The sequence below is a fragment of the Aquarana catesbeiana genome, linkage group LG01 (genome assembly GCF_042186555.1).
Source record: "Aquarana catesbeiana isolate 2022-GZ linkage group LG01, ASM4218655v1, whole genome shotgun sequence".
NCBI lineage: Eukaryota > Metazoa > Chordata > Amphibia > Anura > Ranidae > Aquarana > Aquarana catesbeiana.
In genome coordinates, this window is record NC_133324.1 from 8907446 (window position 1) to 8919405 (window position 11960).

Sequence of the window (11960 nt, forward strand, 5' to 3'; positions counted from 1 at the left end):
TATAATTGTTGTTACTCTTTTGTTGAAGTACAAGTGTCTGAAGTGAATATATTTGCTCGTATTGTTCAATAGGGTTACAATACCGGTAATAGAGGGGGTTGGTGATAGTGGCTAGAAGAGGTTTCAAAGGGGTGAGTGGTTTCCTCAAAGCTCCTTACAGGGGGTAAGAAGAAGGAAAGAAATAAGGTCCAGAGTTCTAAATTACAACAAAATGCATTTATTAATATAGCCAGAAACATCTACATACAATATAATAAAGTGACCCTGACACTAAAATACATTACAATCAGCTTATAAAAGAACATTTTTTAATATTTATCTCCTGGGAAGGTGGTGAGTGAAATCTTCCCTCTCTTGAAGAGTGATGGGTGTCTCTGGTTTCTGACACTTTAGGACACCAAACACACCTTGCAACTTCTTGATGAGTGTACCGCACATGAGAACATGATTATGGCAACAGGTGATGTAGCCTCATTGTACACTAATATTAACCATGAGGGCGCTTTAAATGCTGTAAAATGGGCCTTGGAGAGAGAAGACTCAGTGGATGAGGGCTTTACGATATTCCTTTTGAAATGTTTGGACTTTTGCTTGCGGCACAACTTTTTTTGGTATGACAGTAAGATATACCTACAGAGGAAAGGTGTTGCTATGGGCGCTAAGTTCGCCCCGATTGTGGCAAATTTGTACATGGCCAAATGGGAAGAGGAGGGGATTTTAAGTAATAACTGTGGAAGTATTTTATTGTACAAGAGGTTTATTGATGATCTTTTAATTATTTGGAAAGGTGATATGGAGGCATTGATGGAGGTATTAAACTCCATGAATGGTAATGATCGTAATATTTCTCTTACTTGGAATGTTAGCAGAGAATGCATACACTTTTTAGACTTAGAAATTTCCAATTCCAATGATGGTATCACCACTAAATCCTTTTTTAAGACCACGGACCGTAATTCCTATATTCCGATTACTAGTTGTCATCACAAACCCTGGTTGAATAACATTCCTAGAGGTCAATTCACTAGGATGCGAAGGAATTGCACGAGGGTTGAGGATTATGAGGTCCAATCGATTAGGCTAAGCAACATGTTTTTGGAGAAGGGGTATCGAAAGGAATTTTTGGAGAAAGAATTGTTTGAAGTTGGACGCATTAACAGGGATGACTTATTAAGGGATAACACCAGGTCAACTGATAGGGATATTAATGATGGCATCAGCGTCGTTCTGGATTATTCTGTGCAGAGTAATGAAGTAAGGAGGATTATATGTAAATATTGGAGCGTGTTGAAGCAAGATATTCACCTTAGGGATATGCTTCCAGATAAACCTAAAATTGTTTTCAAAAGAGCTCCCAATTTACGTGATAAACTGGTACATAACGTAGTGGAACCACCACCCTTAAAACCAAAAATGTTTTGGGATGTTAAAGGTTTCTATGGCTGTGGCAGGTGCTACAGCTGCGTTAGGATTCCGGATAATAATAGAAGAGTAAAAGAATTTTTAAATCCTATGAATGGTTTATCTTACACTATTAGGGACTTTATATCCTGCGATACGATTGGGGTCGTTTATGCTTTAAAGTGCCCATGCAATTTGATTTACGTAGGGCGCACCACTAGGGCTCTGAAAGACCGTATAGAGGAACACGTGAGATGTATTCGTAAGGGGTCAGATAAACATAGTCTATATGTGCACTTTAAAAGAGCGCATAATCAGAGCACCACTGGTATGCAATTTTGGGGTATTGAAGCACCTAAACGCCACTGGAGAGGCTCGAATTTTATTAGAGAGATAAGTAAACGGGAATCCTGGTGGATACACCAGCTTGGCTCTCTGGTGCCTGGTGGACTAAATAGAGATTTTGATTTAAGATGCTTTCTCAGTAATTATTAACTATATCTGGTCCGCCAGTTAGCTCCAATATAGCGTTTTCCTTTATGTTTTTTCTTCTTACGGTTTTAGTCTAAATATTGCATTTTATGTGGACATGCGTTGTGGATTGGACATAGGTGGACATGCACTGTATTTTGACCCTTGTCGCTTTGTCAGTATACTGTCCCATACTCCTGCCTGTGTCACCATACCGTCAGTATACTGTCCCATACTCCCGCCTGTTCTATATCTCCTATTTCAATATGAATTCTGTGTACACAGTAATTCACCCTGATTTTTTTGGTTTTTTATTTTTATTTATATTTTGCTGTTGATACTCCCCCACAGCAATTTTAACCATTACAATTTTATATATTAAGTATATATATTTTTAGTATTACCTTTTATAGAGGCTTTTATCTTTTTTAGTTTTATAATTTTTTATTTTTATTTTATTTTATTACTTGTATATCTATTAAAATTCTATTATTCAGGACATTATTTGTTTTATTAACTTTGTCTTTGTTGTAATAATTGTGGCTATCTATGTGTATAAGGTGCGCGGCGGTGTTCTCTATGTATGACGGCTCCGGTCCGGGGTTTCACATATTACATCTTAATTATGGTTAGATATATTTATTTGATCTTATTTACGTGCTCTCTGTGTTTATATTCATACGTTTTCGCTCTTTAGATAACGAATAGCTCATATATGATCATAGGGGTCGATAGATAACAGGGGATAATTATTGTTGTAGCCTGTTATAGTTTCCGTCTGCAATCTAAGGGAAAATGGCCGCCAGGGATGTACATGACTGTAGCCTGTTGCTAGTTGTGTCCATGGTCTAAGGCAAAATGGCCACCGTGACTATAAATGCATCATAGAGCGTCCGTCCAATCAAATCCCCCTGATGAAGGCACGTGATCCCGGTGCCGAACACGCGTAGGGGAGGGGCCTGGACGGAGCTGTCAGCAGAGAGAGAGAGAGAGAGATTGTGGCATACACCGCACCGCACGCTATACCTTACGGACGGCCTGTTTCTGTCAATGCTTGTATGGGATGGTGCACCTACGCACCCACTGCATGTGAGTACCCCTATGAGGGGAGAGTTTCTGTTCACAATAAAAGATCCTTCATTATCCTACAATATTGCGCTATGGAGTTTCCTTTTTTCTTGCATATAATATCATGACTGGGAGCATTGGAGGTCTACAAAGTTGATTCCTTTGAGCACAGGAGTTGCTCCAAAGCGTGTTTGACAGAGTTTAATTACTGTGTCACACACTGTAAGGTGAGCGCATATGCTTTTGGGGGATCACGGAAAGACACTAAGGCATGCTTTATGGTACACTTTTGGAGGAACAAGATGGATGAGCTTCACTATTATGGACACTAATTTTGAGCACCTTATATTTATATTTCTTTGGATGTGCACCTTTGTATTATAAGGACTTTTATGAATATTTCACTTTTGATTTGGCACTTATATTGTGGATTTTAGATTGCACTTCGCACTTTTAGTATTATAAGGTTGAATTACCAAGAGATATTTCTGATTTGTATTGATCAGCTTAAGTGCAGTTTTTAATTTTTAATTTAAAAATATTTTTTAATTTTTTATTTTTTGTATTATTTTACCTATTTAACACTCACTGTAATCACTTATTAGATATTTGAATTCTAGCGCAGACACATTTGTATTTCTTTAATATTAATTGCACGGTTATGGAACGTGATTAGTGTTTGCAGCTGTTTTTTCACTTGGATTCTTTTCACTTGGATTTTATTTCGTTATTTGATAAGCCATTAACCCGTATGTGGCTCGCAAGGCTCATCTAGATTTTTAGGATGATTTGGATACTTTGCCCCCCCTCTGGTCACTGTGGTTCCTCCTCACTAAGTGACTACATTGTTCTGTAGTGATGTAACGGCTGGTGGGAGGAACCACTACACCCAGCAGGGGACAAGATTTTCAACAAACCCAAAGTGTCTCATACCAGCGGTGTCCAGAGCAAAAATGTAACTCCTCATCCAAAGGAAAGGTAAGTATTAAAGGTTTACATTTAACAATGTTCATTCTCAATACACTAGCAAAATACTAAAATTAACAACAATAGAGATAATGCCATTACTACTGGTAACCCAGTGTTGCTCTATATATATTAGTGAATAGCTGCTTTTATATTCAGGTCAGGTCTGAGCAGAATTATAAAACATTTTGGGAAAAATATACAGCCAAGAAGTCCAGAACTTGATGCTATTATAGCAAAAACATTCACAGCCACCATGTATTTCCCTCTGGTGCTCAGATAGGCCGGGATCATGGCAATCCAGACACTGCAGAAAACCAGCATGCTGAAGGTGATGTACTTGGCCTCATTAAAACTGTCCGGTAATGTCCTGGCTAAAAAAGCGATAATGAAACTCACAGCTGCCAGAAGCCCCATATATCCCAGGACAGAGTAGAAGCCGATAACTGACCCTTCATTACACTGAATGATGATCTTCCCCTGATAAGAGTGAGTGTCCTGATCCTGGAAGGGGGGAGTAATAGACAACCAAGTGACACAGATTATGACTTGAACCAATGAGAAGACACAAATGATTGAATTGGGCAGTTTGGCTCCCATCCATTTCCTCCAGCTACTCCCAGGTTTTGTGGCTTTAAAAGCAATACACACCATGATACTTTTGGCAAGTAGAGAAGAGACGGCAACTGAGAAGATGACACCAAAAGAGGTTACACGTAGCATGCAGGTCACATCTACTGGATGGCCGAGGAACAAGAATACACAGAGGAAGCTCAGCATGATGGAGACCAGGAGAAGATAGCTCAGGTTCCGGTTATTAGCTTTAACAATGGGGGTGTCCTGGTAATGTATAAATATTCCCAATATTAAACCAGTCAGAAGACAACAGAGGATGGAGACAGCTGAAAATACTGCAACAATGGGATCATCAGTGTAGGAGAGAAATTCCACCACTCTTGGAACACACCGATCCTTCTTCTCATTTGGCCATTCATCATCAGGACATTTCATGCAGTTTTCACTGTCTGCAGGAAGAACAATACAAACACAATGAGCTTCGGGGTCAGAACTTCTGAAATAATAAATTGTATTGTGTTGTCTCACAGCTAGCAATAGGATTTCCATTAGTGCATTGGGGGAGACCTAAAGCGGAAGTAAATCCATAAAACAGTTTCATTTACGGCATGTGCCGGAAATGTAACATTCCCATTGGTTGTGCTCTCAACCAAACTGTCAAACCATCCAATGGCTGGTGTCATAACTGATCACATGGCAGTTGTAGATTAAACAGAGGCAAAGATGGCAGCTTCCTTGGCTGAAAATGATAGGGGGGTTTACTTACACTTTAAAGTATTTGTAAAGGTTTGTTTTTTATTTTTTTAAATAACAAATATGTTATACTTACCTGCTCTGTGCAAGGGTTTTGTACAGAGTGGCCCCGAACATTCTTTTCTAGAGTCCCCGTCTGTGCTCCTGGCCCCTCCTCCTCGGCGAGTGCCCCCACGGAGAGCCGCTCTCCCAGGAGTTACCCATGTGGGCACGCTCCCGAGTCCTGCTACTGCATCCATTGACACAGACAGCAGGACTCGGCCCTGCCACCGGCTGTGTCACTGGATATGATTGACAGCAGCAGAAGCCATTGGCTCCCGCTGCTATCAATCTATCCAATGAGGACCCGAGACAATGACTGGAGCTGCTAGGCTTGTCCGCAAAGCTGTTATGATCAGGTTCAGGTAAGTAAAAGGGGGCTCTGGGGGGCAGCTGCATCACAGAAGGTTTTTCATCTTAGTACATAGAATTCATTAGGGTGAAAAACCTTGAAACTTTACAACCCCTTTAAGCCTAGTACATTGAAAAAAATGTTCATTCAACCTGCTGGATTGAATGAAAAAAAATCTGTTAGTACAGCGATCTTCCCCACTGAGCTTTTGTGTTCTGACAGGGGGACAGTCCCCGCCAGATCACTCCAATCAGCACTCTCAGCCATTGGCTGAGCGCGTTGATCGGAGGCCAATTTGGGGCTGATCGGCACCTGGCTTCTATTGGACTGGCTGACTTACACATGGCCTGAATGTCTGCCAGTTTTTTTTTTTAAACTTGAGTTTTATTGACTTGTTTTTTTTAGAGGAGTTCCAAGTGACAGTAGATATACATTGTATAAGTGAGATGTTAAAGTTAGGTACATAGCTTAGGTAACAATAAATAGAATGATAGGTATATACTTCGCTATAACTGAGAGTAAGCAGGGTGATATAAGCCACCCCAGCACTGGGCTGCTCTGGAGAGGGCAGATCAGGTGAAGCATAAGTAAGGTTGGTAACATAACTTAAACTCTAGTAATAACATAGACTGTGTTGCCCAACTGATGTTGGAAAGTGGGTACCTTAGGCATAAATAACAAATCAGTTACAAGTTGAGGGCTAGAGGGATGATAGTCCCTCCAAATGTTAGGTGGTCAGCTTCTTTCTCCCCCAATGCAAGGTGCAATATGGGAAGATATAATCGTTTGGGAGGAAAAGACCGACTACATCCCCGAAATCCGATGATGAGCTTTATTGTCAAAGGCCAGTAAGCACAGAGAAGTCTTTGCTGGGAGTGAGGTCAAGAGATGTATAAGTGAGAGTTAATATTAGCTTCATGTGATAATAACCTTACGTCTCGGGTCTTGTAGCCAGGGGGCCCAGTGAGCTAAAAAATTTGGTAGGGAAAAGTGAGCTTTAGTATACATAAATTCCATGTGGGAATTCTGAGTAAGTATAGACAGGAAATGTTGGTTGGTGGGGGGGAGAACTGTTTTTCCAGTGACGGGCAAGGGCTAGTAGCGCTCCAGGTTTATTGCTGTGGGCATACCAAATGAGGTGGAGTCTCTTGATATGATAGTCAAATGTTGAGTATAGGTAAGTACGGAGATCCTCTCTTAATTTACGTAGAGCTCATGTGTGGGAATAATCAGGATTTTGTTTATTAATCAGTTCAAATTGTCTAATTTGTTGTAGGAAGGAGTTAATTTGCTCTGACCGTTTGCGCTTCTCATGGGCGCCCAGCTTAAGGAAGAGGCCTCTAATATAGGCTTTGTGTGCATTCCCAAAGATTGCTTCACTAGAGACAGTTCCTAGATTGAGAGCAAAGAATGATTCTAATTCTTTCTTGATCTGTTCCTGGTACTCTGGTTTAGAAAGATTGGCAGCATTCATGCGCCAAGTAGATCTTCGAGGAGTCTTAGGACCGTATTCAAGTGTGATGGTTACAGGGGCATGGTCTGACCAAATGATTAGGCCTATGGTAGCCCTTGGGATGGAGAACAGTTTTATGTACCAGGAAGAGGTCAGTCCTGGAATAGGACTTTTTAGCTGCAGAATAGAATGTATAGTCCCTCTCTGGGCCGTGTAAGCAATGCCATGGCTTCAGACAGGATCAGGGAGGAGAGAGCTGTGTATCTCTTCCTGAGGGGACTGGAATAGTCCAAGGACGTATCAGGGAATGTCATTGAAGTCCCCACATGAGATTAATTGTTCTTTGGGGAATGGTTGCAGTTTGACCATGACGGTTTAAAAGAAATGTCTGTGCTTAGTGTTGGGAGCATAGATGTTAGCTATCACTAGAGGGGAGTTATTCATAGAGGCAGATACAATTGAATATCTACCCATTGGGTTAATGTCTAATGCAGCGTACACACGGGCGACTTTTCGACCGGACTGGTCCGACGGTCTACCCGACGGACTTTCTGCAGACTTCCGACGGACTTTCTGAACAAACGGACTTGCCTACACACGATCATACCAAAGCCCGACGGATTTGTACGTGATGACGTACGACCAGACTAAAATAAGGTAGTTGATAGCCAGTAGCCAAAAGCTGCCCTAGCATCAGTTTTCGTCCGTCGGACTAGCATACAGACGAGCGGACTTTTCGATAGGAACTGGGTCCGGTGGAGTTCCGACGTAAAGATTTGAAACATGTTCCAAATCTAAAGTCTGTCAGATTTCCCACCGAAAAAGTCCGCTGCAGGTCCGATGAAGCCCACACATGGTCTAATTGTCTGCGGGACTTGGTTCGTTGGACCAGTCTGGTCGAAAAGTTTGCTCGTGTGTACGTGGCATTAGTGGTGAAGCTGGAATGCTACTGAACTACAAAAATCAATCATAACTCCTCTGGTCTTTTTTAGGTGCATTGGTAAAGAATGGATGGGGAAAGAGTCTGTTTTGGCAGGTGGAAGCTTTAGCGTGGGCAAAATGTGTCTCTTGCACACATATAATATGTCAGATTTTTGTGAGATTGCTTCCCTCCATAGTCTAGAGCATTTGAAGGGACTATTAAGTCCCTTTACATTTATAGTAGTGATATTGAGTGGCATTGTGATTGGATATGGGCGTTGCTCACCAGGCCCAGAGAAGGAGCCTTAAGGGCACCAAGGAATGAATATCCACGTAAGATACCAAAGACAAAATCAATAACACTTGAACGCTTCACTATCCTAGAAAAAACAGAGTGTAACACACTGAAGTATATGTTCTAAATTAGTAATTCAGGCAATGATAAATAACAGGTCTGGGAAGGCCAGGCTTCCAGGGTGACCTTAACCACTTCAGCCACGGAAGATTTTACCCCCTTCCTGACCAGAGCACTTTTTGCAATTCGCCACTGCGTCACTTTAACTGACAATTGCACGGTCGTGCGATGTTGCACCCAAACAAAATGGACCAAATTTTTTTCCACAAATAGAGCTTTCTTTTGGTGGTATTTGATTTTTTGCACTATAAACAAAAAAAGAGTGACAATTTTGAAAAAAACGCATTATTTTTTACTTTTGCTATAATAAATATCCCCCCGAAAATATATAATAAAAAATTTCCTCAGTTTAGGCCGATATGTATTCTACATATTTTTGGTAAAAAAATCGCAATAAGCATAAATTGATTGGTTTGCGCAAAAGTTTTTATTAGTAATGGCGGCAATCTGTGATTTTTATCAGGACTACGACATTATGGCGGACACATCGGACATGTTTGACACTATTTTGGGACCATTGGCATTTATACAGCGATCAGTGCTATAAAAATGCATTGATTACTGTGTAAATGACACTGGCAGTGAAGGGGTTAACCACTAGGGGGCAATGAAGGGGTTAAGTGTGTCCTAGGAGTGATTTCCACTGTGGGGGGATGGGCTTCAAGTCACATGTCAGCAATCCCTGCTCTCAATGACAGAGAGCAGTGATCTTTGTCATGACAGAAGCCGGAACGGGGAAATGCCTTGTTTACATAGGCACTTCTCCATTCTGAGGCTCCGTGCCATGGTCACCAGGAGACCAGCAGACATCAAGTCCGCCAGTCCCGCGGGCACAGTCACGCTGTACACGGCAGCATGCGTGCGCCTGCTATCCCCGGCTCTTAAAGGGGACGTACAGATATGCCCATTTGCCCACCGCTGCCATTGTGCCGACGTATATTGGCATGCGGCAGTCGGTAACTGGTTAAGCAGTGTGAGTCTCCTATGGAAGTAAGCCCAACTGTAGACTTAGATTAAAATCTAGGGGCGGAGATGATCTTTGGGTTTTGTGATCAGGAGGTTTCCAGTGTTGATGTGGTTTCTGTGATATGTTGTAGCGGGCATCATTTGAGGAGGGGGTAGGGACAAGACCCCAGTTGTGAGCTGCTTGAAACCCTCTTTTTGAGAAGTAATAGCCACTTGTTGACTTTGATGAGTAACTAGTAACTTGTTTGGGAAGCCCCATTTGTAAGTCATTTTGTTAGCTTGTAGGACCTTAGTGACAGGGGAAAATTCCCTCCTTTCTTGCGCAGTGGCTGCTGAGAGGCCCTGATAGAGTAACACTCCTGCATATGGAGAAGGAAGTGTGCATTCCTGGCGGCTTTATATGATAATAATGGACACGGGTCAGGACATCCCTGGGCACTGTGTCAGGGACATACGCTGGTTTTGGTATTCTGTGGGCGTGGTCCATGAGGAGATCTCTAGGTGATAGATCAGGCAGCAATTTGAGGAATAGCAGTTTCAGATATGAAATAATCTCTTGATTTTTGAGCGTTTCCGGGATCCCCCAAATTGTTATATTGTTGTTGCGGGATCTATCCTCCAAATCTGCCACTTTTAGTTGGAGCTTGCAGATTGTCTCGGCCTGTCCCTCATTCACATCAACCACCTCATTGTGAGCTGCCACCATGATATTTGTTGTTTCACCTGAAGCGGTTTTTCCTCCAGAACAGCTGCTCTGGTAGATAAATGGTTAAATGAGGATCTAAGTTCAGTGTGTAGCCCCATCTGGAGGGATAGCAGCATGGCTTTAAGGGTTGCCTCAGTGGCTGGGACATCTGCAGGGAAGGCAGATAATGTGTCTGGGGAATTCTCCTTATGGCCAGGGAGTGCAAGGAGAGGGGCCCAGAACTGCTTTTTAGTAGAGGGTAGCTTAGTAGGGGAAGATGCTGGGGATTCAGCAGCCCTCTTACCTCACTCAGATGAGGGGGAGAAGGTGGTCTTCTGTGCTGATTCCTCCATGTCAAATCCTGGGTCTGCCAGAGGGTCACTGGAGAGAGGCTGTGGAGAGGGATATCGGTCGCTTCCCATGGCACCACCTTGGCTGGCCGTGTGCTGCAGCTTCATGAAATAGTCCGTTAGGCGGCGGAGACTCTGTATCTGTGGATTCCTTCGGGTCATACTCCGCTTTCATGCAGGAGTCTTCCCCTCACTAGCAGAGGGGAAATCGGCAAGCTGAGGTGATGTGAGCCACGTCTGTCACCCTGGGAAGCTGAGGAGCTGGGAGTCAAGTGGCCATGTCACTTGGCAGCCAGGACACGCCCCTCTGCTGGCCGTTTTTTATTGGACTGGTCTATGTCGCCCTACTTTTGGCCTGTGTGTACTAGGCTTAAAGGAAAATATAATAAAATATATTTATCTATCACATAGTTGAACTCCTATATGTAGAGACTGTCCTTTGGCAAGTGTGAAAAAGTAAAAAATAATTGTTGGTGCCATGAGGACACAATAAAGAGTGAAAAGAAAAGCACAAGAAATTTGTTAAAGGCAGAATTGTGATAATGGGGAGTTTCAGTTTAAATTGCTGGAAAACCCTGATATTGCTTTGCTACTTTTTGGTCTGTTAAACATGACACTGGAAACATTTTGTAATATCTGTTTAATAAGCACAAAAAAACCCGTTGATCATGATCCTGTGTTATCTCAGCACAGTCTAATTAGCCCTCCTAGTTCTTATCTTGGGTCTACAGAGTTGCTAGTCTCCTTGTTGTGGAGAATAGGATAGGGGGTGATGACAAAGTGATGTGTGTTGTCAGCCCACAACAGGAATTAAAGTGGTTCTAAAGGCAGAATCTTCATTGGCTCACACAGCAATGGAAGCCATTGGCTATTGGGGGTGGAGGGGAGGATCCAGGACCACCAGGAGGGGGCCCAAAAAGAAGAGGAGCAGGGTTGTTCTGTGCAAAACCATTACACAGAGCAAATACGTATAACATGTTTGTTATTAACAACTTTCAGACCGGCTCATGCATATATACGTCCGCAAAGTGGCAGGGTGCGCAAAACAATGGGCCGGGCATGCGCACGCAGCTGGTGGTGCACGTGCTCACCTGCCACGTGACACAGGAGCATCCCCGCGGGTCCCGCAGACTCGATGTCTGCCGGTGGCCCGCGATCATGGCATGGAGAGGCAGAACGGAGAGATGTAAACAAGGTATTTCCCTGTTCTGCCTAGCAACATGACAGGGATCTACTGCTCCCAGTGATCGGAGCAATGATCTCTGTCATGTTCTAGTGAGCCCATCCCCCTACAGTTAAAACATGCTGAGGGAACACAGTTAACCTCTTGATCACCCCCTAGCGTTTAACCCCTTCCCTACCAGTGACATTTACACAGTAATCAGTGCATTTTTATAGCACTGATCACTGTATAAACGCCAATGGTCCCAAAATAGTGTCAAAAGTGTCCGATCAGTCCGCCGCAATGTCGTAGTCATGATAAAAATTGCAGATCGCCGTCATTACCAATAAAAAAATGATTCAAGAAAAATATTTTTACATGA

The 11960-nt window shown here is 42.7% G+C and overlaps 1 protein-coding gene across 1 annotated transcript; it reads right to left on the minus strand.

Annotated features, from left to right (window-relative positions):
• Positions 1 to 716: 716 nt before the first annotated feature.
• Positions 717 to 10578, minus strand: LOC141124123 (vomeronasal type-2 receptor 26-like). Its single transcript, XM_073612202.1, has 3 exons — positions 10376 to 10578; positions 8287 to 8380; positions 717 to 5049 (listed from the first exon to the last, which is right to left on the minus strand). The coding sequence occupies exons 1-3, from the start codon at positions 10576 to 10578 to the stop codon at positions 4039 to 4041; spliced, it is 1308 nt and encodes a 435-aa protein (XP_073468303.1). The 3' UTR covers positions 717 to 4038.
• Positions 10579 to 11960: the final 1382 nt, after the last annotated feature.

Excerpts from the sequence above, each read along its gene's own strand:
- LOC141124123 (XM_073612202.1), bottom strand. The coding sequence starts at position 10,578 with ATGACCCGAAGGAATCCACAGATACAGAGTCTCCGCCGCCTAACGGAC. Across the intron at positions 8,381-10,375 it reads ACCTTCTCCCCCTCATCTGA|GATAGTGAAGCGTTCAAGTG; the intron begins GTGAGGTAAGAG and ends TGTTTTTTCTAG. Across the intron at positions 5,050-8,286 it reads AGGCTCCTTCTCTGGGCCTG|GTCTCCCCCAATGCACTAAT; the intron begins GTGAGCAACGCC and ends CTTCCGCTTTAG.